This window comes from Leopardus geoffroyi, chromosome C3, assembly GCF_018350155.1.
Source record: "Leopardus geoffroyi isolate Oge1 chromosome C3, O.geoffroyi_Oge1_pat1.0, whole genome shotgun sequence".
NCBI classification, from domain to species: domain Eukaryota; kingdom Metazoa; phylum Chordata; class Mammalia; order Carnivora; family Felidae; genus Leopardus; species Leopardus geoffroyi.
This window is the reverse complement of record NC_059338.1, coordinates 813044-837369: the sequence shown is the minus strand read 5'-3', so window position 1 is coordinate 837369 and position 24326 is coordinate 813044. Positions and strand designations below refer to the sequence as shown.

General features: G+C 60.2%; 2 protein-coding genes and 1 long non-coding RNA gene across 3 annotated transcripts; 2 read left to right on the top strand and 1 right to left on the bottom strand.

Moving 5' to 3' along the window:
• Positions 1-251: 251 nt before the first annotated feature.
• On the top strand, positions 252-8567 carry UBE2Q1 (ubiquitin conjugating enzyme E2 Q1). The gene is made up of 13 exons (XM_045456025.1): positions 252-751; positions 2852-2956; positions 3323-3427; positions 3965-4015; positions 5422-5562; positions 5996-6080; positions 6521-6581; positions 6729-6819; positions 6926-6984; positions 7071-7119; positions 7301-7396; positions 7610-7676; positions 8093-8567. The coding sequence occupies exons 1-13, from the start codon at positions 425-427 to the stop codon at positions 8122-8124; spliced, it is 1269 nt and encodes a 422-aa protein (XP_045311981.1). The 5' UTR covers positions 252-424; the 3' UTR covers positions 8125-8567.
• A 1922-nt stretch (positions 8568-10489) lies between these two features.
• LOC123586704 lies at positions 10490-12239 on the bottom strand. Its single transcript, XR_006706902.1, has 2 exons — positions 11040-12239; positions 10490-10894 (listed from the first exon to the last, which is right to left on the bottom strand). It is a non-coding gene; the product is annotated as an uncharacterized LOC123586704 (long non-coding RNA).
• A 359-nt stretch (positions 12240-12598) lies between these two features.
• Positions 12599-15918, top strand: LOC123585744 (proline-rich protein HaeIII subfamily 1-like). Its single transcript, XM_045454168.1, has 3 exons — positions 12599-12711; positions 13324-13556; positions 14951-15918. The coding sequence occupies exons 1-3, from the start codon at positions 12599-12601 to the stop codon at positions 15916-15918; spliced, it is 1314 nt and encodes a 437-aa protein (XP_045310124.1).
• Positions 15919-24326: the final 8408 nt, after the last annotated feature.

Genomic DNA, 24326 nt, shown 5'->3' with positions numbered 1-24326 from the left:
GCCGGGGCACGTGACAGGGGAGCGCCGGCCGGGCCGGCGCACGGGCGCGCGCACGGCGAGCGTCAGCACGCGCGGAGGCGCCGACGGAGCCGGGCCCAAAGCCCCGGGTCACGTGTGCAGGGCAGCAGGCGAGCACCAGGGGGCGGGCGTGCGAGAGAGGTCACGTGAGGGAGGCCGGCGTCGCGCGGTCACGTGAGGGGCGGGGCGGGCCGCCGGAGCGGAGGGGGAGGGGCGCGCGGCTTCCGGCGGCTGGGGGCCGGCGAGCGGGGGGGCCCCGTCCCGGAGGCGGCGGCGGCGCCATCTTGGCGAAGGGGGGATCAGGAAGTGCGGACCGCGGCGGCGGCGGCGGCGGCGGCGGCGGCGGAGCCCGAGCGGAGGCCGGAGGCTCCCGGCCCGCCGGCCCCGGAGCGGAGCGGAGCGGAGGATGCAGCAGCCGCAGCCGCAGGGGCAGCAGCAGCCGGGGCCGGGGCAGCAGCTGGGGGGCCAGGGGGCGGCGCCGGGGGCCGGGGGCGGCCCGGGGGGGGGCCCGGGGCCGGGGCCCTGCCTGAGGCGGGAGCTGAAGCTGCTCGAGTCCATCTTCCACCGCGGCCACGAGCGCTTCCGCATTGCCAGCGCCTGCCTGGACGAGCTGAGCTGCGAGTTCCTGCTGGCCGGGGCCGGAGGGGCCGGGGCGGGGGCCGCGCCCGGACCGCATCTGCCCCCGCGGGGGTCGGTGCCCGGGGATCCCGTCCGCATCCACTGCAACATCACGGTGAGGACCCCTCCGCGCGCCCCTGCGCGGCCCCCTGTCAGGCACCCGGGATCGCCCCACACCGCACGGCTCTTTGCTCTCCGAGGACCGGGCAGGCCGAGTTCCCCCCCCCCCCCCCCGTCGGGGCCCGGCGCCTTCTCCGAGCGGGTCACACTCGCCGTCGCCGCTGGAGGTTGTGCACCCGGCGTCCGCCGCGCATCCCGACATATGGCGCCTCGACTGGCCCTTTCCACCGGCCCACATCCCGTGGGCCGTGATTTGGCCCCGCGCGGCTTTACCTGGCCACCTGCGGAGGCCCCTTCCTTCCCCTGCTGTCACTTTTGGGTTCCAGGCCTGTGCCCTGAGCTCAGCCGCGGGGACCCACCTGGCCTGGAACTCCACGTTTCCGTGATACCTCCTTGTCGGCAGTGCCTTTGACTTAGGACGTTGCCACCTGTGGGATCGCTGCCCAGGCACCTCTCCCGAAGCCCCCCTTTGCTCCCTGAATTTTTACTAAGGAGCAGTTCGCAGGTCACGGACTCTTCTCTGTTTTGGTCTCCCTTTTATTCTGGTGTAACCTCGAACTCTCCTCCTTTTGCCCCAGCTGGTAATAGATCTCCTCTCTCCTGTTCCCTCGGAAATCTCCCCTTGCCATGGGTGGGTGCCTTTCCCAGCAACGATGGTGATGACTGAGGACGGCGCCCTTGATCCTGAGCAGCTACAGTCCCTTCCGTGCCCAGTGAACACCATCGCACACGAGGCTAAGCCAGGAGACGTGCTGCAGGCCTCCTGCCCCATGTGTCCTCAGACCTCCCCTGAAGGGGGGCAGCGACTGAGGACTGGGAGTGCTCAGTGCTGCATGGCCTGGCACTTACCTGCTGGGACAGTAGTTAGGCAGCAGGGGGGCCAGCACTTTACCCAGCAGGCTGTCTGCACCCTGGAGTGAGTCGTCAGGGGAAACACTGACCTGTGAATCGGGTGGTACTTGGGGGCCTGGTTTCCTATCCCTTTTCCTCCACTGAACCAGGTCAAGGTGCAGTGAGCCTCAGCCTGGGCTGGATGGTGCTCCCCCAAAGCACGTGTCCCATTTTTTCCTGTTTCTTTCCCCCACCTTTTTCCTACTAAAAAGTTGAGGTTGGAGAACTGGGTGTGGTTGAGTCAGGTGAAGACTTGAGTATCTTTCACGATTGGTTGCCTTCAGCGTTTGAGGATTAGCGCTGTGACAGAGCTAAGACCCTAGCAGAAGCGGGTGGGGGGAGCCCCCTGAGTTGATTCTGTTCCCGAGAAGCAGGAATGCCCCCTTCTCTTCTAGCTGCCCATCTAGTTGCAGAGTGCCTGCACCGTCTTTGTCCCCAGAAGGAAGCTAGGCTGCGAGGCTCTCAGTCCAATTCCTTGTGGCCCCCATAAAGGAGACTTGGCGAGAACTATGCCCCCAGTTTTGGGCAGAGGGGGGAGTCTGGTCAGGGTGCACTTGGTGCCTGGTCTCAGGAAGCCTGGGAATGTCAGCAGCGTGGGCTTCCTCCCCCCAGCCTGCCTCGTGGGGCCCTGCAGCCCGCGCCTGCTTGAGGGAGAGACGGGGGAGCTGGCCCGTCAGCGGTTCTGTGGGGAGTGACCGGGTCGGAGGCGTCTTCCTGCCCTCCTTTTACCGTTGGGTTCTGGAGACTCAGCCTAGCGTGTGGCTTTCCTTCTCCAGCTGAACCGAAAGTGACCGGCAGCCTTCGTTGTTTTCACTTCGGCGTGATTGTGACAAGGGGTCCCTTCCTGAAATCACCGTGGAACTCGAGGAGCAGAGGGCTGGAGGGCTCAGTGCCGGGTGTGGGACAGGCCGCCCGCAGCGCCGTGCGTGGGAAGCCTCCCTCCCCGCTGGTGGCGCGGCGGCCCTTCCCTGGCTCACTCCTGAGAAGAGAAAGGGTGTTCAGGCTGTTTGGAAAGGGTTCTCTCGGGGACTTGCTCTGCTCTGGGATTTGTTGGGAAGCTGGTGGGATGCCGACCTGCTGAGCTGGGCTTTTGTTGGGGGCGGAGGAGCAGAGGGACCAGAAATCTTGGGGGACGGGAGGCAGGCAAGGTCTGCTCTTCCCAGGGCTGCCCGTGCTGACCACTCTCTCTGCTCTTTTCCCTCAGGAGTCCTACCCTGCTGTGCCCCCCATCTGGTCAGTGGAGTCCGATGACCCAAACTTGGCCGCTGTCTTGGAGAGGCTGGTGGACATAAAGAAAGGGAATACTCTGGTGAGGGGCCAGGCTGCCGGGCCGAGGCTGCCCTCTCCTCTTATGAGGCCCACGTCATGGAGACGCCTCGTGAAAGGAGATGTGTTTGGGAAGGGGGCGGTACAGTACGTCCTCCCTGGGGGCAGACTCCGGGGCGGGGGGGGGGGGGGGGGGGGGGGGGGGGGGGGGGGGGGGGGGGCGCGGCTTACTAAAGCCGGAGGGAGAGCCTTGCACCAAACCCAGCCTTGGTCCAGGAAACTCCCACACACGTGGTCCGTGAGATCCAGAGAACCAGGTACCAGATCGGGGTTTAGGAGCCTGTCCGCACACGGGTCCATACCGGGGTGGGCGTGAGGTGTCTGACGTCACCGCCGGCCCCTTTCCCAGCTCCTGCAGCATCTGAAGAAGATCATCTCCGACCTGTGTAAGCTGTACAACCTCCCTCAGCACCCAGATGTGGAGATGCTGGACCAGCCCCTGCCGGCCGAGCAGGTGAGCCGTCGGGGCTCTGGGCCCGGTGGATACCCGTTCGCGGAGACGTGCCTGCGGTAATTCCTCCGCACTTCCCGCCCCTCCAGACACCTGCACGGGTCGCGACTCTTGGCCCTCGTCCTTCGGGTGGGGATGTAGGTAGATGGGCACTGGTGCCCCCAGAACTTCCCCAGGGGCAGCGAGCTCCGTGTCGAGAGGAGGGGGAGTTCTTACCACTGGCGGTAGCAGTTGGCGGCCTTTGGGGACCCAGGCTGCTGGGGGAACCGACGGCTGGTGTGAGTCTAGAGACGATCGAGTCAAGGAGAGGCTCCTCGGACCGGGACGCGGGAGGCGGGTCGTGCGGCCCCTGTTCTCTTAACGTGTGCACGTGGTGGGAGGAGGACGGGCCGGTAGTGAGGTCGCTCCCTGGGCTGTGGCTCCATCCTGACCGGCTGGCAGCACGAGGCAGGGACACAGCCGCCAGACCCCGGGCTCCAGGGCGGAGGTCAGAGGCCACGTGCTGAGGCTCTGATCGCTGTCTTTCCCTCCCGGCCGCAGTGCACACAGGAGGACGTGTCTTCGGAAGACGAAGACGAGGAGATGCCTGAGGTAGGGTGGCGCCCCGGGGCCGCAGTGGCGGGAAGTTCTTTGTCAGCAGGACTGAGCACCCGCTGTATACGGCGTTCCAATGTAGGCCGGGGAGAGAAAGGACTGAGGACAGGTTTACTGGCCTAGAGGAGCAGCCAGTGCAGTGGGAGACAGGCCCCCCGCAAGCCCCGAGGACAGCCGAGTGCTGAGGCCTTTAAGCCGAGTAGTCCACGAGGCCACTTGAGGGGCCCTTGGAGTCAGACCTGGGCTCCCATCCTGTACCCAGCTGGGGAAGTGACTCCCCCAGCTGTGGTTTCCTCGTTTCCAAGGCAGCTTGTGACACCTAGTACGGACGAGTGTCGTGAGGGTGAAATGCGGCGCCGCGTCTAAAATGTCCCACGTGGTCTCTGATGAATACTAAGTAACTTTGGTCCGTTCTCCAAAAACGGAGGCGCTTTTACAGAAAGTAACGTCATAGTTAAGAACCCGAGCTTCAGAGCCACATGGAGCTCGACTCACATCTTAGCTCCGCCGAGGGTCGTGCGGCTCTGGGCGTGATGATAAACCTCAGTAGGCCTTAGCTTGCCCCTCTGTAAAACGGGAATAACGGCGGAACAGCAGCACGGCGATTGTGGGACGTCAGCCGGGGCGTGTGGGGTCCACGACAGCACCTGGCACGAGACAGGTGTTCGTGGATGTCCGCGGCTAGTGTCGGAATTAGGAGGTTAGTGGTAGCTGCGTTGTGCCAGGGTGAGGACGCCGCTCCGGTGACACTTCTGCTCCTGAGTAGCTCTGCTGGGACCTTAGACGCACGAAGGGCCGTCACGCGTCTCCCGGCCGCCGGCCTCTGCGCCGCCCCACGCACAGCGAGCTCCCTGCCCACCTGGGTTGGGGTGGAGGAGGGCCCAGTCCTCTTCCTGACCTCCTCCACCTCGTTCCCCTTGGCATAGGCGCCTCCGCAGACCTGGCCCGGGCCCCGCACCCACGGGGAGGGCGGGAGACTTGTGCCCCCGTCTTCACTCCTCCTGGGAATCGTAGCGACCCGGTGAGAAGTGAGTTCTGAGCCACGGTGTCAGGCCGGCGTCATCCCAGGACTACAGAGGGGCCACTGCTATCAAGGGAGAGTGTCAGGGACAGCTGGAGCGGGGTCGGTCTCGGGGACAAGATGGCCGAGTCCCCACTTGCCTTCCTGGGTCCTGGCGGGGTCCTGCCGCCTGAGACCGACCAGGAGATTTTCTTGGTGGGCGTGGGGCCGGGGCACTCTGGACCCGGAGCTGGCTGTGTCCATCCGTCGGCCTGCTGGACCGACCGTTGTCCTGTACCCTTTGACCCCGGCCAGGTGGGACCGGGAAGGCAGTGGCTCTTCTGCATAACCTGTGTTGGCTCTTTCCTCCCCACCCCCTCCCCCCATCCCGTGCCCCCCCCAGGACACGGAAGACCTAGACCACTATGAGATGAAAGAGGAGGAGCCGGCTGAGGGCAAGAAACCCGAAGACGACGGCATCGGAAAGGAAAACTTGGCCATACTAGAGAAGATCAAAAAGAACCAGAGGCAAGATTACCTGAACGTACGTGCCTCCCGGGGAGAGGCCGGGCCGAGGGGTTGGAGGGTCCTGGCCGGGAGGGGGGTGCGGGGAGAGGCCGGGCCGAGGGGTTGGAGGGTCCTGGCCGGGAGGGGGGTGCGGGGAGAGGCCGGGCCGAGGGGTTGGAGGGTCCTGGCCGGGAGGGGGGTGCGGGGAGAGGCCGGGCCGAGGGGTTGGAGGGTCCTGGCCGGGAGGGGGGTGCGGGGAGAGGCCGGGCCGAGGGGTTGGAGGGTCTTGGCCGGGAGGGGGGTGCGGGGAGAGGCCGGGCCGAGGGGTTGGAGGGTCCTGGCCGGGAGGGGGGGCGGCTGCGGGGCATCCGTGTCGGGAGCAGGCCCCTTCTCCGGGTGGGCTGATCCAGGGCGCTTGCCGGGCCGCCCCCTACTCAGGAGCGCGGATGTTTGTGTCCTGTTCCTCGCAGGGGGCGGTGTCTGGCTCGGTGCAGGCCACTGACCGGCTGATGAAGGAGCTCAGGGATATCTACCGGTCACAGAGTTTCAAAGGCGGTGAGTGCGGGGCGCCGGGGGGCGTCTGAATCTTGATTTCGGCTCAGGTCACCACCTCATGGTTTGTGGGTTGGAGCCCCACGTCGGGCTCTGCACTGACAGTGTGGAGCCTGCTTGGGATTCTCTCTCTCTCTCTCTCTCTCTCTCTCTCTCTCTCTCTCTCTTTCTCTTTCTCTCTCTGCTCTTCTCCGACTCGTGCACAGGTACTTTTTCTCGCTCTCGAAATAAACTTAAAAAAAAAAGTCCTGGGATACGTGAACATTTACGAAGTTTTCAGTCCAAGAATGCAGCTTCTCAAGCCATTGGCTTAGACTGGGTGTTTGTGCATCGGGGTGAACCTGGAGTCTTTGATCTGTGTTCTGTCGGCCCGGGAGGGGGGTCTGCATCGGGGACCGTCCCGCAACCATCCTAACCACACCTGTCGTCTTCCCTCCTTCCAGGAAACTATGCAGTTGAACTCGTGAATGACAGTCTGTACGATTGGAACGTCAAACTCCTCAAGTGCGTGGGGGCTGGGCAGCCAGTGGGGGGGCGGGGGGTGGCGTGGGCATCTCTGGGGTGCGGAGGGGCTCATCCCTGAGCTGCCAGCGGTGGGCCGGGAGAGCGGGAGCCGGGACCAGGGGTCTGAGCCCAGGCTTCTTGCCTCAGAGTCGACCAGGACAGCGCTTTGCACAATGATCTCCAGATCCTCAAAGAGAAAGAAGGAGCCGACTTCATTCTACTTAATTTTTCTTTCAAAGTAAGGCTTCTGTTTGTGCGCCTCCCCCCGAGCCAGGCTCCCTCCCTGCCCCGCAGAGGGCGGTCGTGCAGGCACTGGCCCCTCTGAGTTCTCTCTTTCCTCTCAGGACAACTTCCCCTTTGACCCGCCATTTGTCAGGGTCGTGTCCCCGGTCCTCTCCGGAGGGTGAGTGGCTGCTCGGCAGGGGCGGGGGGTGGGGAAGGGGTGCGGAGCTCTTGACGGCAAGCCGCCGACTCACCTCCCTCCTGCAGGTACGTTCTGGGTGGAGGCGCCATCTGCATGGAACTTCTCACCAAGCAGGTGAGCCTGCGTCCCGCGGTGGCCCAGGAGGGGCTGCGCTGACCGCAGTGCACGCTTGACGCTCGGGTGACAGCCGAGGGCTGGCCCCGAGGTGCCCCCGCCGCTGGAGGGGGGCGGTGTCGGGCGTCGGGGCCCTCTGGACACCCTCCTGACCCGCGCGCTCCGGCGCCCCCGTCCCCAGGGCTGGAGCAGCGCCTACTCCATAGAGTCTGTGATCATGCAGATCAGTGCCACGCTGGTGAAGGGGAAGGCGCGAGTGCAGTTCGGAGCCAACAAAGTAAGCGGCCCGGCCCCGGCCGCTCGTGCCCAGGGCCGAGGGCCGAGGGCAGGAGGCCTCCGGCTGGCCGGCGGGGAGGGCGGTGGGGCCGTGGGGCCGTGGTCCCCAGGCAGAGGGTCCTCGGGCGGGAGCCGGGGTCTCTGGGGGGCAGCTGTGGAAGGTGGCGGCCGGCGGGCCGCGGCCGGCCGTGCTGACGGTGGCGTCCTGTCCCAGTCCCAGTACAGCCTGACGAGAGCACAGCAGTCCTACAAGTCCCTGGTGCAGATCCACGAGAAGAACGGTGAGGCCCGGGCCCGGGGGTCGCACTTCCCGCCACAGCAAGGACCCCTTCCTTGGGTTTCTAAGCCTTTACCGCCCATCACACGGCGCCTGTCCCCGTCCCGCTGTTCCCCCCATTCCCCCCATTCTCCCCCGCCCCCGTTCTCTGGAGAAGGGCCCGAGGGGGTAGCGTCCACACCCCTGCCCAGCGCACAGGTGCAGGCCCTCCTGACCACCCTTCCAGAATGCTCACCTCACTGGGTCATCTGAGGTCGGGCGCCTCGTTCTCCCCGTCTTCGTGGCCTCCAGTGGGCGGTTTCCCAGCTCCCCGACACCACCTGCGTCCCGATGACCCCGGAGGTGCCCTCCCTCGGTATTGGGGCCAGGAGGGGGTGCTGGGGCCTCCACCCGGTGACTGTCCCCTCACTTTCTCTGCAGGCTGGTACACACCCCCGAAGGAAGATGGCTAAGCCCGGGGAGCCGCCCTCCTCCTCCCCAGGCGCCACTGGACCAATTACCTTTGAATGCTGTGTTCGGATCTCACGCCGCCTCCGTGGTCCCTCCCTCACTTTTCCCGGACGTGACATAGCTCTGCCTCTCGCGGGACAATGACGGCTATCGTAGGCGCTAAGGGAAAACAGAACTGTCAAGTACTCAAGACTGACTTACAGACCAACCAACCACCTGGCTGGAACCCCTGCTAGCAGGCACTCTTATAAAAGAAACTTTCGAGCCTCCTTATATTGCTGGAAACTCAGCTGTGCTCCAGACTAGAGCCTCCTTACCTATGCTATGGATTTTTAATTTATTTTCTCTTATTTCATGTACACTGCTTTTTTTGGTTACAGTGTATGATGGATGTGTATGAAAAAAATGTATCTTTGGGAAAACAATTACAGTTTGTTAATTTGAAGATGCTGGTCTTGACTCCTTTTTCTTCCCGCCTCCTGCCCCCCCCCCCCCCCCCGCCCCGTGCCTCCCCGGCAGTGGGGGAGGGGCAGGGCCCAGCCGGCTAGGGGAGAGGCTGGAGCACTGGGCTCGCCCCCAGGTCTCTCCCCGTGGCCACCAGCACTTGCCCCCCCCCCCCCCCCCGTGAAACGCGAAGCCCAGCATAGCTGCTAAACCACAGCGGAGCCAGCCGCAACGATGACCTTGATTCTTAGGACTTTTCTTCCCTAGTCGCAGATGTTTCCAAATTTCTAAGAAAAAGATAGATTTTAGAGGCCGCTTCAGAGAATTGCTTCTACATGAATCGAGGGGGTGGGGGACGAGGCCCTCCCTGGGGAAGGTGGCTTCGACCAGCTCCCAGTGACTGCGGATGCCCCCTCGCTCCGGCCTCCCGCCTCATCTGGGCTCAGCCCAGAAGCACGTCGTCTGGCCTGGAGAATCCGGGTTCTCTGGAGCCGCTCGCCTAACGGGTCCTGCTGGAAGGGTTAGCTTCGGGGGCTCGCTCTGTGCCCAGGTTTCCACCCGGGCCCTGGACACTGCTGGTCCGGGGCGTGGGGTGGGGGGGAGGCCTGCCTCCGGCCCCGCTCACGCACACTCGCCTCGGGGCTGCGGCGGCCTCTGCGGACCCCTCTGCCTGCAGACTGGGTGCCGGGCTAGGCGAGGCTAGTGCAGCCGCTAGTGTTAGGAAGCCCGGACCCAGGACGCCACCTGCGAACCTGCAGCCTGCCAGCACCCCGCCCTGACGCGCGGGGGACCCGGCCGGTCTCCGTGTCCTCGCACGGATTTGAAGCCCTGCCGCGGCTGGACAGCTGCCCGCTCGCCCGGGGCTGCGCTGACTGCCCACGCCCACCTGATCTGGGTGCTGACAGACACGGAGGGGCCCCCCGGGGTGGGAGGGGGGCGGGGGGAGACCCACCAGAGAGCGGGGGAACTTACACCAGCCCTGAGCGGGGTGTAGACTGTGTTTTTAGTAATGTGTGTCCTCTGTATAATGTCTTTTGTAATGTGTTTTTCTCACCTACCAAAGGATGAAACAAAATTATTTAAATAGTTTGGCTCTAATAAAACTATTAAATTACTTTTTTATTTGTAAATATTTATTTAAACAATGTCTGCACCCAACCTGGGGCTGGAAGTCACAGCCCTAGGATCAAGAGTCACGTGCTCCACCAGCCACGGGCCCCACTAATACAATTATTTATCTTTTTTAAGTCTGTTTATTTTAGGAGAAAGAGTGTAAGCACGAGCAGGGGAGGGGCAGGCAGAGAATCCCAAGCAGGCTCCATGCTATCAACAAAAAAGGATCGACACGGGGCCCAAACCCACAAGCCGTGACCTTGTGACCTGGGCAGAAATCAAGAGCCAGATGCTTAACGGACTGAGCCACCCAGGCGCCTCACTAAGGAAATTACTAGAACAGCGCAGGGGCGCCTAGGTGGCTCAGTCGGTTGAGCGCCCGACTCCTGATCTCAGCTCAGGTCTGGACCTCAGGGTCATGAGTTCATGCTGGGCACGGAACCTGCTTCAGGTCTTTTAAAAATAAAAATAAAGGAACAGAGGGGTCCATGATCCCTGACATGAGGGGGAGCGCCAGCTCTGGTGAGCGGAGACCAACTGGAAGGGAGCCCTCCACCTTTCTGCTCAAACTCCACTCCCCCTTGCTGACCTTGAGTCGAGGGCTCTCTTGAAGCTGCAAAGCACAGAACAGAAACGAGGCTGTACCGTCCTGAGCATGGAACGCCCAGGGCTCTCCTCTGCACCAGGACAAACGAGCTGCTCGGGACGGCGGGGTTCCGGGGGGCCGCAGGGGGCAGGCACACCACAGCGGCTCTGGTCTCACAGGGCAGGGCCGGGGATGGTGACCACACGGAAGGACCAACACCCAGATTCACGAAACATGCCGGCATTTATTCGAGGTGACCGCTCGGCGCTCAAGGGCTCCCCAATCCCACCCGGGAAGGCCAGGAAGACCCGACGCCGGGCCCCTCTGTTCCTCAGAACCACAGGGCAGCGACGCCCGTCCTGTCATGCTCCGGGTGCACAGAGGAGGCGTGGGGAGGGCCCGCCGGCTGCCTCAGGCTTCAACCTCACGGAGGCTCCAGACACGGGACACACGGAGACGTCTGCCTCTTCTGAGGGGTGAGCTGGGGGCCAGGCCACGTGCGAGTGGCAGCAGCTGTGGGTGCCGGGGCCTCTTCGTGCAACGCGTCTGAGGACGGGGCAGGCAGACTGGGACGGGGAGGGCGCACGGTGGCCGTGTCATTTAAACTCTCCGGACACCAGGATGCCCGACTGGAAGAGAGAGAGTCGGTCTTCGTGGAAAGGAAGGACCGCCCGGCCCGTCCACCCAACCCCTGGAGAAGTTCAGTTTGTTTCTTTAGGGGAAATGCCAGGTGATGGTGCGGCACGGGAGGGTGCACAGACACGGGGCAGGTACCTCCAAGTTCAAGACACCAGTGACGGATCGCCTGGTCCGAACTCAAAATGCCTGCAGAACACAACAAGGGCACCTTGGTGGCACCGGGTCGGGTCACGGAGAAGGAGGGGGAGGCTGCGAGGACATTGGGTGGGGGGGCTCCTGCTACAGGGCCCGGAGAAGATTGCTGGGGGCGGGGGGGACCATAAAGAAAAGCATGTAAAAGTAGGTCTATTATCGTCGCTAAAATTATTGCCGGGATCTGGGATTTTACATCGTCCGGTGGGAAATCCTGGGGACAGAAGACCGCGTTTGTTCAACTCTGCTCTCGGGGTTCTGGCACCGGGGTGGACGCTGGAAGGCAGGGAAGCCTTCACCAAGCGGGGCGGGCGAGCGAGGGCGCTTGCCAGAAACCCACCCTCTGGGAGCCCTTCCCCCACTCAGAGCCCGCCCACCCGCGCCCAACCCCGGCCTCCTGTGTGTGTAAACTGGCCTCACAGAGGGGACCTCGGGTCTGTCCCCAGCTGTGCTGTTTCGTTTTTACGAAAGTGAGGAAGTTCCTTTCACCTTTCTGAGCCTTATTCTCCTCATCCTTCAAGGGGGACATCGTCCACCTGCCGTCCTGGGCCTGTGACTCCCCAGCCTGGGCAGCAGGGGCCCTGTGCATGCAGTGACCCGAGACGACCTCTGGGTGGAGCCCACGCCCCGGGGGCGCAGCCGTCCGAGGGCCCCTGGCCGCTGCTCTTGGGGGAGCGCCTCTCCGTCCTCCTTCCCGTCCTTCTTCACCGCCGCTTCCCCTCCTGAACCGCACCCCCCCCCAGCATTCTCTCCCCCGTTCACACTTCATCTAACCCAACCCCGACCCCGACCTCGACAGAAGCACAAAGACAAAGGCCGAGAAGAGGCGTCTCCATCCCGAGGGTGTGGAAACCGAGGCCCGACAGGTGTCTGGACCTAAAGAAACCACACGTCAGGAGACCCCGTGTCCGGTGCTCATCTATCGTGGCTTTCAGACTCTACTCTTCCTCTGAACAGAACCCTTTCCCAGGGAAATCAACACACATGAACCAGACAAAAGCTGAGAAGCTCTGGCAAAAGTTGGGGGGGGGGGCCCTGTGCCCACAAGCAGGCCCTGCGGTCCCTCTCAGGCACCCAGCAAATACGCCAGGGGCAGATCCGGAAATTGGGGTGAGATCACAGAAGACACCCCGAAAGGCACCCAGAGGCCCCGGCCCCCCTCAGCTGCCCCCTGGTCACCCCTCTGGTCGCCCCGCAACCCCCCTCAGCTGCTCCCTGGTCTCCTGGTCACCCCCCAGCTCCCCTCAGCTGCCCCCTGGTCTCACCCGTGGTCGCCCCCGGCCACCCCTCAGATGTCCCCTGGTTGCCCCCTGGCCACCCTCCGGCCGCCCCCTCCCCGGCCGTCCTGCTGAGGCCCCTTGCATCTCAGGAGGGTGGAGAGCGGCTCACCTCTGTCCAGCATTAATGGCTGAGTCAGAGGGGGCATGGCCCTGAAGTTGTCACTGTCTAGGCCGCACAGGGACCGCACGGGGAGGGTGGCCGACCGGCCGAGGTCGACGAACATGACCACAGCCCAGGCGCCCGCCCCGTCCAGCACCCAGCACCTGGCCGAGGGAGGGACGGGCAAGGGGACAGTGTTCAGCCACTACGGCGGCCCTCGACGGGGCGGCTGGAGGTCAGGGCCAGAAGCACCTTCCCCAGCCGTGAAGCGTGTCAGCAGAGGGACCTCGAGAGGACGCAGCAGTGGAGAAGCCAGAGTCCAGGGAGGAGGAAGGAGCCCCAGGGCGCTCGCCCGACCCTGCCTGGCTCACACCTGTTCCGGGCCGCCCGAGCCCCCGAGGTGGCACTGGGCCACACGGCGGAGTCAGGCAGGCAGGGCCAGCACATGGAACAGCGTCTGCGTGTTCAGGCGCCGGACCCGCAGGCCGCACGAGGGACACACGCGTGTGTGGACGCCACCCCTCCGCCAGCATGGCTCGTCCGCCCCGCGTGACCGAGGGCGAGCAGGGAGAAACGGCAGCACGCCCTCCCCGGCGAGGCCCCGCAGCCCGAGGGGGCGGCCAGCAAGCCCAGCCGAAGGGGGTCCGAGGGACGATACGGGTCACCAGCAGCCCCCCCTCCCCTCCCCTCCGACGTGGCGATGGCGGCCGGCCAGCCCCGGTCCCAGAAGCATCCCCTCGGCAGCAGGGCGAGGAAGGAAGGAGCCTCTGGGGCAAGAGCCGAGCAAAGGGCGGGAGGGTGGGGTCTCCGCCAGCAGGAGCCCCCCCTCCCCCCCCCCGCACGACAGACAAGTGCCCGACGCCGAGCAAGACAGCGCCGTGCTGGGGGCACGCCAGGCCGGGCGACGGAGAGGGCCACGGCGACTCCCCGTGACCCGGGACACAGTCCTCACCCCCAGGCACTGCCCCCCGTGTTCAGGCGCACCCCAAACCTCCCGCCACTCCGCCAACCAGCGCCTCGGCCGCACGTGCTCAGCAAGCTTTGAAAAGCCCGCCAACCACTCATCCCACAGCGTTTCCGGTCACACTCTGGCGTCCCCCCCCGGGGACCCACACCCACCCCGCCGGCCACAGGCCACCACCGCACAGAGAGGGGGACGGCCTCAGAGCCCGGATCTGCTGGCAGAGTTCCTGAAAACGGCCCCCACCCCTGCCCCACCCGCCAGGGGCCAAGTGACGTCCAGTCACATTTCCCTGGGGGTGGCGCCGCGTCTCGGCGTACCTCATCTCCACGGGAGCCGCGCACAAGCCTGCCCCCCAGGTCTCGGTCGCACAGGGGTCACGAGGAGCCTCACGAGCGAGCTGGGTACAAGCTGGAAAGCAGACGGTGGAGTCCCGCAGGCCCCAGGACCATCGCTCGACCACCGCACCCCTGCCCCCCTCAGACGCCGGCCCCGCCCTCGGAGGCGGAATGACGTGGGGGGTGAAAGTACTCTTCCCACACCTCAGCCTCCGGACCCTCAGCCGCGTGCGTCCCTCTCTGGATGGGTCTCCGCAACCCAGAAAGCGCCCAAGGGGAATAGGAAGGGATTCCTCCCACACTGGCACAAGCTGGGGGGGCTGCTGGGGTGGGGAGGTCGGGAGCTGCAAAGACATATCCTGGGCACAGAGGGCAGCTGGGATCTCACGGGAGGTCCTGGCCAGTCCTCGAGCAGAAGCTTTGTCCAAGACCTACAAAGAGAAAACGTACTGGTCAGTGTTTGTTTCCCTCCGGGCAGACCTGGAGACAGAAGGCATCGATGGCATCCGACTTTGGGGCTCCCCCGCATTCGCTCATGCTAGGACCCTGAGCCGACCCAAGGAAGGGCATCCAGACACAGGGAGGTGGGGAGGGCAGCGGCCGGGAGGGCTCCACCGGGGTCACAGGATCTGGGACCGCGGAGGGAGAGGGTCACGCTGGAGGCCAGCTGGTGCAGAGAGAGGCCGGGCGCCCCTCCTCTCACCGCAGCCCTGCGCCCCCCAAGCCGCGCTGGCGTCTCCGGCCCCGGGCAAGCCCACGAGCTGACCGCTGCCAGAGAACGCAAACGGCCACTGTCCCTAACGGCCACAATACCACAATCCCACCAGACGCTTACTTCCTTCTCTCCAGACGGACACCCCTCACCCACTCCCCTGTCCTCAAACTCACAACACACCCCACTCGACCTCTGATGCAGCAAATACACCTCAGACCCCGCGTCCGGGCGTCCGACCCGAGTCACCGTCGGGGACTCTGCTCGGACGTGGAGGTGACCGCCACACGGGATGACACTCGGCCTGTCAATGTCAGGAAATGTGTCACCACCCACCTCCTGGCCCAGGCCAGACTCCCCTCTCTTCCCAGCTCCGGAAGTCAAATCCATCCGCAAGCCAAGCCAGCAATTGCTCCAAAGCACACAGAGCTCGCAGACCCCCCTCTGCCCGCCCCCCCCCCAGGACCCCAGCAGCGGCACCCATCGCGGCGGCCCCCCCTCCCCCCAGGACCCCAGCAGCGGCACCCATCGCGGCGGCCCCCCCTCCCCCCAGGACCCCAGCAGCGGCACCCATCGCGGCGGCCCCCCCTCCCCCAGGACCCCAGCAGCGGCACCCATCGCGGCGGCCCCCCTCCCCCCAGGACCCCAGCAGCGGCACCCATCGCGGCGGCCCCCCCTCCCCCCAGGACCCCAGCAGCGGCACCCATCGCGGCGGCCCCCCCCCCAGGACCCCAGCAGCGGCACCCATCGCGGCGGCCCCCCCGCCCCCCAGGACCCCAGCAGCGGCACCCATCGCGGCGGCCCCCCCTCCCCCAGGACCCCAGCAGCGGCACCCATCGCGGCGGCCTCCCCTCCCCCCAGGACCCCAGCAGCGGCACCCATCGCGGCGGCCCCCCCTCCCCCAGGACCCCAGCAGCGGCACCCATCGCGGCGGCCCCCCTCCCCCCAGGACCCCAGCAGCGGCACCCATCGCGGCGGCCCCCCCCCCCAGGACCCCAGCAGCGGCACCCATCGCGGCGGCCCCCCCTCCCCCAGGACCCCAGCAGCGGCACCCATCGCGGCGGCCCCCCCTCCCCCCAGGACCCCAGCAGCGGCACCCATCGCGGCGGCCCCCCCCCCAGGACCCCAGCAGCGGCACCCATCGCGGCGGCCCCCCCTCCCCCAGGACCCCAGCAGCGGCACCCATCGCGGCGGCCCCCCTCCCCCCAGGACCCCAGCAGCGGCACCCATCGCGGCGGCTCCCCCTCCCCCCAGGACCCCAGCAGCGGCACCCATCGCGGCGGCCCCCCCTCCCCCCAGGACCCCAGCAGCGGCACCCATCGCGGCCCCTCACACACGGAGCTCAGATCCCATTACTCCCGATCAAAACCTTCCAACAATGTCCCGCTGTGCTCACAAATAAAACCCAGAGTCTCCACTGTGACTCAGTGAGGCCATGATCTGACCCTCCTTCCCACACGCCTCCCCTGTGCCCGCTCTCCCCTCACCCCTGCCAAGTCACACACTGCGGCATCTGCACATGCTCCCTCTGTCTGGAATGTTCTGGAACGTTCTTCCCCTGGTCTTCACACGCTTGGCTCTGACCTGTCATCTAGACCTCGGCAAAGGTGCCCCCCTCAGCGTCATCTAAAGAAGTGACCCCCCTTCATCACAGAGCCTCACTTTATTTCCGTCTGGCATTTTCCTACTTATTTACTGGTTGACCGTCGGTCCCTTCCCGCAAGCCCACAAGCATGGCGAGAACCTGGGTCATATTTGAGGTGGCCCCGCGGCCGAGAACACGGTCTGCTCGGCACACACACAGACGGAAGGGACGGAAGGGACCTGGGGCCGGGTTCCCTCTTGCGCAGCGTGAAGCTCACCTGAACCGACGTGAGGGTTTAGCGGGCTGGCATCGTCTCAGTCCCGGCCCCAGAGCGGACGGGCCCGTGCCGGCAGGCTGGGTACCAGTGCAGGACGGGGGCCTCGGCAAGTTGCACAACAGCTTCCCACGGCAAAGCGGCTGGAACGAGGCCCGCAGAGCCTGCGCTCCGCGAGACCAACCACTGACGCGGAGCAGCGAGACCAGACCGATCCTGGCCCGGAGCCACCTGTCCCGGAGCTGCAACGGCCCCTGGTGCCGACGGCCCCCCAGCCAAGCCCGGGAGGCGCCTTCTGAGAATCTCCTCAGCTCCCAAGAGCCAGTTACCGGCGGTGACTCCAGGCTGAGAATCGTTAACATAGAAACACCTAAAGCCATTCTTGGTCTAATTATTGTTCCCCAATAATTTAAGAGAGAAATACAACAATCCCATCTTGACAGGTGGTGAAATTCAACTTCAGGAGAAAATCCACAATTATCATCCGGCCGCCAGACCAGGCACGTCACCCCAACAACCCTCAACGCCTCGGGGTGTATTCCTGAGACAGAAGGGGCCCACTTCAATTCACCACAAGCGCAGTGACCCTCATGCCCAGACCCCTCGACAGCCGCCAACAGTCTTCCCTTTGTTCTGGGCGTTTCCACCAGCTGCTCGAGTGCCCTGGGAGCTGTCGCCTGGCCCCGACTTAAGCCGGCGAGTCTGAGCCGTGGGACAGAAGACGCAGGACACAAAGGTCAGCGACCACAGCTCTGGGGTGGAGGGGCGTCCAGCCCGTCTCCGGACACACCCCAGGGAGAAGCGCTCACACCGGCACGTGCAGGGGTGCGGCCTCACATAACCCTCCGAACAGCGGAGGCCTCCCTGCGGCCTCCACGTCCCCACGGGGCCACACACTGGGCCAGTGCTGGTCACTCTGTGCCGTCTCTTCCTGGGGACTCTGTTTGTATCCCGGTGGAAATTAACACCTACGGCGGTGACCCCCAAGCCCTGTCACCCACGCACCACCCCTCGCATGTCTGCTGTGAGCAGGTACATAGCAACAGAGATAAAAGACCCCAGACCTTGCTTGCTCTCGGGGACCCCACACGAGGCACCCCGCAAACGCGGATGAGGCATGTGCTCGGCCATGAAGCCCACAGGTCAGTAGGTACAGTAAGTCCACAGGGGGTATTATGTCCGCTGAGCGTAGGGCAAGGAGGGGGACAAAGAGCGCCCCGAGGGACAGGGCTCACAGTCCGGAATGAAGTGAGAGAGCAAACCCCACACACATGGGGCCAGAGCTGGGGGTGCGCTCGGCACGCCAGGACCAGCGCTGGACCTCCTGAGACGGGTCTTCCTGCCTGGACTCGGGCCCCGACTCGAACCCACAGGGCCGCCTTGAACCTGGGGGGATATGCGAAGATGGCGGCACGTCCAGAGGGCAGAATGTCCTGGAACCACCCGGAGGGATCTCAGGCGCGTTCCGAGAGAGACGCCAGCCACGAAGCGTGCACACAGCAGGACCCCATGCACACAAAACCCTACGACAGATGAACCTCACCTAAAGTGACAGGAAGCAGACGAGTGGTGGCCTGGGGCCACAAAGGGGGACAGGAGAGCCTTCTGCAGACCCAGAATGTTCCATACGCATCACTGTCGACCCAACTAACAGTACACCTGAAATGGGTTCATTTGATTCCGTGTAAATAATGCTTCAATTAATGCATCTATATACTTTGTGTACTTAATGCTCCAATAAGGTTGTTTTATGTAAATTGATTAAACCTGGTCGTCTTGCTTTCGCCAGCCCTCCAGCGCTCCCATCGCTGTGTGACTATGAATCAAGTTATGTGCTATGCAAAGAAAAAAGTTTCAAGATTTTTAGAAGTTATGTTATGATTACTTTTGTTCTTACACAACCTTCTCCAGGAATTAACTGTTACTTTTTTCTTTCTCCATTCACTTGAGTTTGCTTAAATCCCTGGCTAAGGTCTCCCACACCCCCGACTCACAGCCTCTCTCCACCCTGGTCTCCATTTTTCTTCATAGGCCATCACCCTGGAGTCTCACTCCTGCTCTGTCTGGGACTGGCTGTTGCACGGACATTCCCCAGCGGTGGGAGGGCTCTGGTCCCTTCTACTGGAGCACATCCCTCCATAGTTTTTTGGTTTTTGAGGTGGGGGAAGGGTGAGAGAGAGAGAATCCCAAGTAGGCTCTGCACCGTCAGCACAGAGCCCAGAGCAGGGCTCGAACTCACAAACCACAAGATCATAACCTGAGCCGAACTCAAGAGTCGAATGCTGAGTCACCCAGGCACCCCGCCCCACTTAATAGCTCTTTGAGAACACGGGCGTGGGCCATGCATCTTTTGAGACCCTACCTATCAGAACAAGTCCCAATTTTACCTTCACTCTAGAGTAATTTAAGAATAGATTGGGGGGGCGCCTGGGTGGCTCAGTCGGTTGAGCGTCCGACTTCGGCTCAGGTCATGATCCTGCAGTCTGTGGGTTCGAGCCCCGCGTCAAGCTCTGTGCTGACAGCTCAGAGCCTGGAGCCTGCTTCTGATTCTGTGTCTCCCTCTCTCTCTGTCCCTCCCCTGCTCAGGCTCTGTCTCTCTCTCTGTCAAAAATAAATAAACATTAAAAAAAAATTAAAAAAAAAAAAGAATAGATTTGGGTTGGGAATGCAAGCTGCTGCAGCCACTCTGGAAAACAGCATGGAGGTTCCTCAAAAAACTAAAAATAGAACCACCCCACGACCCAGGAATTGCACTTCCAGGTATTTATCCAAGGGATACAGGTGGGCTGTTTCGAAGGGACACATGCACCCCCATGTGTACAGCAGCACTGTCGACAACAGCCAAAGTATGCAAAGAGCCCAAATGTCCCTCGATGGATGAATGGATAAAGGAGATGTGGTGTATATAGAGAGATAGATAGATATAGTATATATATGCAATGGAGTATTACTCGGCAGTCAAAAAGAATGAAATCTTGCCATTTGCAGCTACGTGGATGGAACTGGAGGCTATTATTAGTGAAATTAGCTAAGTGAAATTAGTCAGAGAAAGACAAATATCATATGACTTCACTCATATGAGGACTTTAAGAGACAAAACAGATGAACATAAGGGAAGGGAAACAAAAAGAATATAAAAACAGGGAGGGGGACAAAACAGAAGAGACTCATAAATACGGAGAACAAACTGAGGGTTGCTGGAGGGTGGTGGGAGGGGGGATGGGCTAAATGGGGGAGGGGCACTAAGGAATCTACTCCTGAAATCATTGTTGCACCATATGCTAACTAATTTGGATGTAAATTTTTAAAAATAAAAAGTTAAATTAAAAAAAAAAAAGAATAGATTTGGGTTCGGACATTACGTTCTTCCAAAATTCAGTGACACGACCCAATCCTCTACCCGCCAGTGTGGATTCTCTTCCTGAAGCTTTATCCGATATTCTACAATATTTCCACAGCATGTCTTGGTGTAGCTCTTACTTTCCCATTTATTATCATGGGTACTTGCTGGAGGCTTTCAGTCTGAGAGCTCACATCCTTCACCTCTGGGATATCTTGTTCTAACACTCAGTGCTTCCTCCCTGGTGCTGACCTGACTCTCCTAGGGGGCGGCACCCCGCCCCCCACCCCGTGGCTGAGCCTTTAATTTTCCCTTTTCTCTTTTCTAAAACAATCCTACTACAAAAGATTTTAATTGACACATCCTGTTCCCAAAAAGCGGTAATAAAACTTGACAGAACTGTTAAAGACCAGCATCTCAGGATACCGGAGGTTGACCAGAAGCCTTCAATGCACGGAGAGCCCTCGTCGGGCACGCTGGGCAGCAGGTGGACGAGCCTTGCGAGTCTGGCTGTCGTAGAACTGGTGGTCCCTGGCGAGCAGATGGGAGGGCCGCTCGGCAGCCCGGGGCCGCGCCCCTGCGGCTCTCACGCCTCCTTGTCTAGGAAATACCTATTTCCAGCTCTTACCTAACCTTCTTTCGGGTCGCTTCCTTTTCTCATCGATCTTCAGCTTTGACTTTTCTTTTTTAGAGAGTGAGAGCCGGGGAGGGGCAGAGGGAGACAGAGTCCCAAGCAGGCTCCACGCTCAGCACAGAGGCCGACACGGGGCTCAATCCCACGACCCTGGGGCCACGACCTGAGCCAAAATGAAAAGTGGATGCTGCCCCCACTGGGCCACCAGGTGCCCCTCTTTTTGCTTGTTTGTAAAAAACATTCTTGGGGCACCTGGGTGGTTTGGTCCGTTAAGCGTCTGACTTCAGCCAAGGTCATGATCCCGTGCGGTTCATGAGTTTGAGCCCCACATCGGGCTCTCTGCTGTTAACCCAGAGCCTGCTCAGATCCTCTGTCCCCCTCTCTGCCCCTGCCCCGCTCGCACCTGCTCTCTCTCAAAAATAAACAAACATTTAAAAAAATTCTTTTTAAATGTTCGGGATCTTAATCCAGAAAAACGTTTTGCTGACAGTAAATACTTCAGGCTCTTCAACAACGCGGTCCCTGCTACTGTGCAGAAGTGGAGACAAAGTGTAAATGGGTGAGGCTGTTTTCCAATAAAACTTTGGGGACACTGAAATTTGAATTTCACATAATTTTCATGCGTCATAAAATAACATTCTTCAAAAAAAATTTTCCCCATTTAAAAATGTAAAAACCATTCTTAGAACTTGTACTCTGGGAAGATGCTATAAATGTACCTTTCCCTATTCCTTCTGCTAAACACCGAACCTCACACATAAAACAGACAGAAGGCAACTCTGACCTTGGGACCAAAGGACAACATGGTGATGGATTCCCTGGGTTTTCTTCCCGCCTCCCGTGTCCTAGACTTAGAGCCAAAGAACCCACGAGCGCCAACAGGCACAGACCGGAAAAGCCCCAACAAAAGTCTGCTCTCTCCCGCGACGGGACCAGAAAAGGGGAAGCCTTGCGTGGCAGCAAACTTCCGAACAACAACTGTTGTACTCCAGACACACACACACACACACACACACACACACACACACACACACACACACGCTAGCCCCGAGTCCACGCACCCAGCAGAGACAGCAGGGAGCCCGCGCGGCCGGGACAAGTGAGCCCACATCTCCCACCCAGTTATGTTGCAGAAAGCCGACGGGGCAGGCGGAACTCTGTGCCCCTAGCCAGTAATGACACGGGCCCCTGCCACTGGGATCGGTGACGGCCACTGGGGAAGTGGACACCCACAGCACACAGCACTAGGCGCCACTGCCCCGAGGACCGGCAGTGTCAGAGGAGCGCTGTTGGAGAGTCAGGACTCTCCTGAGTGGTGACCAAGCCACCTACAGCGGGTACCAGGGGAGACCCCATGCAGAGCCAGACCTCCCAACCCCACGACAGTAAACGGGGCCTCATAAGGGGAACCTGAATTTCTACGTCAGCCGGCAGTATCGACGGGGCACCCTGCTGGAGCTGAGTCAGAGAAAGCCAGGTGAAACAGAAGGTTTGCACAAAAGCTAAAGTCTCAGGGCACCTGGGGGCTCAGTCAGTTCGGCATCTGACTTCAGCTCAGGTCATGATCTCGCGGTTCATGACTTCGAGCCCCGCATCGGGCTCTGTGCCGACAGCTCAGAGCCCGGAGCCTGCTTCGGATTCTGTGTCTCCTTCTCTCTCTGCCCCTCCCCTGCTTGTGTGCGTGCTCTCTTTCTCTGTCTCAAAAATAAATAAACATAAAAAAAAAAGCTAAAGTCTCATAACATAGTAAGAAAATGTCCAGGTTTCAATTGAAACTCACTTGTCATACCAAGAACCAGAAAAGTCTCAAACCAAGAGAAAAGACAAAACCTGCCAATACCAACATCAACAGATGTTAGAATTACCCGAGAAACATTTTATTTTTATTTATTTGTTAAACATATATATACATTTAAATTTACATCCACATTAAAATTAAAAAAAAAAAAAAAAATAGGGGCGCCTGGGTGGCGCAGTCGGTTAAGCGTCCGACTTCAGCCAGGTCACGATCTCGCGGTCCGTGAGTTCGAGCCCCGCGTCGGGCTCTGGGCTGATGGCTCAGAGCCTGGAGCCTGTTTCCGATTCTGTGTCTCCCTCTCTCTGCCCCTCCCCCGTTCATGCTCTGTCTCTCTGTCCCAAAAATAAATAAACGTTGAAAAAAAAAAATTAAAAAAAAAAAAAAATTTACATCCACATTAGTTAGCAAACAGTGCAATGATTTCAGAAATATACTCCAGTGATTCCCCCCCCACATATAACCCCCAGTGCTCCTCCCAACAAGTGTCTTCCTTAGTGCCCCTCCCCCATTTAGCCCATCCTTCCTCCCACCACCCCTCCAGCAACCCTCAGTTTGTTCTCCGTCTTTAAGAGTCTCTTAGGTTTTGTCCCCCTCCCTGTTCTTACATTCTTTTTGTTTCCCTTCCCTTTTGTTCATCTGTTTTGTCTGTTAAAGTCCTCCTATGGGTGAAGTCATATAATTTTTGTCTTTCTCTGACTAATTTCACTTAGCACAATACCCTCCAGTTCCATCCACGTAGCTGCAAATGGCAAGATTTCGTTCTTTTTGATTGCCGAGTGATACTCCGTTGAATATACGTACCACATCTCCTTTACCCATTCATCCATCGATGGACATTTGGGCTCCTTCCATCCTTTGGCTGTTGTCGATAGCGCTGCTGTAAACATGGGGGTGCGTGTGTCCCTTCGAAACAGCCCACCTGTATCCCTTGGATAAATACCTGGAAGTGCGATTGCTGGGTGGTAGGGGAGTTCTACTTTTAATTTTTTCAGGAACCTCCACACTGTTCTCCAGAACGGCTGCACCAGTTTGCATTCCCACCAGCAGTCCGCACCCTCACCACATCTGTTGTTGCCTGAGTTGTTAATGTTAACCATTCTGACAGGTGAAACGTGGTATCTCATTGTATTTCCCTGATGATGAGTGAAGTTGAGCATTTTTTCATGTGTTGGCCGTCTGGATGTCTTCTTTGGAGAAGTGTCTATTCAGGTCTTTTGCCCATTTCTTCACTGGGTTGTTTTTTGGGTGTTGAGTTTGATAAGCTCTTTATAGATTTTGGATACTAACACTTTATCTGCTATGTCATTTGCAGATATCTTCTCCCATTCCGTCGGTTGCCTTTTAGTTTTGCCGATTGTTTCCTTCGCTGTGCAGAAGCTTTTTGATGAGGTCCCAGTAGTTCATTTTTGTTTTGTTTCCCTTGCCTCTGGAGACGTGTTGAGTAAGAAGTTGCTGCGGCTGAGGTCAAGTAAGTTTTTGCCTGCTTTCTCCTCGAGGATTTTGATGGCTTCCTGTCTTACGTTTAAGTCTTTCATCCATGTTGAGTTTATTTTTGTGTCTGGTGTAAGGAAGTGGCCCAGGTTCCATTCTTCTGCGTGTCGCTGTCCAGTTTTCCCAGCACCACTTGCTGAAGAGACTGTCTTTATTCCATTGGCTATTCTTTCCCGCTTTGTCGAAGATTAGTTGGCCATACGTTTGTGGGTCCATTTCTGGGTTCTCTATTCTGTTCCATTGATCTGAGTGTCTGTTTTTGTGCCGGTACCATACTGTCTTGATGATGACAGCTTTGTAGTACAGTTTGAAGTCTGGGGCTGTGATGCCTCCTGCTTTGGTTTTCTTTTTCAGGATTGCTTTGGCTGTTTGGGGTCTTTTCTAGTTCCATAAACATTTTAAGATTGTTTGTTCTAGCTCTGTGAAGAATGCTGGTGTTATTTTGATAGGGATTGCATTGCATGTGTAGATTGCTTTGGGTAGTATCGACATTTTAACAATATTTGTTCTTCCTATCCAGGAGCATGGAGTATTTTTCCATTGTTTTGTGTCTTCTTCAATTTCTTTCACAGCTTTCTATAGTTTTCAGTGTATAAATTTTTCACCTCTTTGGTTAGGTTTATTCCGAGGTATTTCATGGTTTTTGGTGCAGTTGTAAATGGGATCGATTCCTTGGTTTCTCTTGCTGCTGCTTCATTATTGGTGTAAAGAAACACA

Excerpts from the sequence above, each read along its gene's own strand:
- UBE2Q1 (XM_045456025.1), top strand. The coding sequence starts at position 425 with ATGCAGCAGCCGCAGCCGCAGGGGCAGCAGCAGCCGGGGCCGGGGCAG. Across the intron at positions 6,820-6,925 it reads TACTTAATTTTTCTTTCAAA|GACAACTTCCCCTTTGACCC; the intron begins GTAAGGCTTCTG and ends CTTTCCTCTCAG. Across the intron at positions 6,985-7,070 it reads TCCCCGGTCCTCTCCGGAGG|GTACGTTCTGGGTGGAGGCG; the intron begins GTGAGTGGCTGC and ends TCCCTCCTGCAG.
- LOC123585744 (XM_045454168.1), top strand. The coding sequence starts at position 12,599 with ATGACCACAGCCCAGGCGCCCGCCCCGTCCAGCACCCAGCACCTGGCC. Across the intron at positions 12,712-13,323 it reads CCTCGACGGGGCGGCTGGAG|ACAAGTGCCCGACGCCGAGC; the intron begins GTCAGGGCCAGA and ends CCCGCACGACAG. Across the intron at positions 13,557-14,950 it reads CTCATCCCACAGCGTTTCCG|GACCCCAGCAGCGGCACCCA; the intron begins GTCACACTCTGG and ends CCCCCCCCCCAG.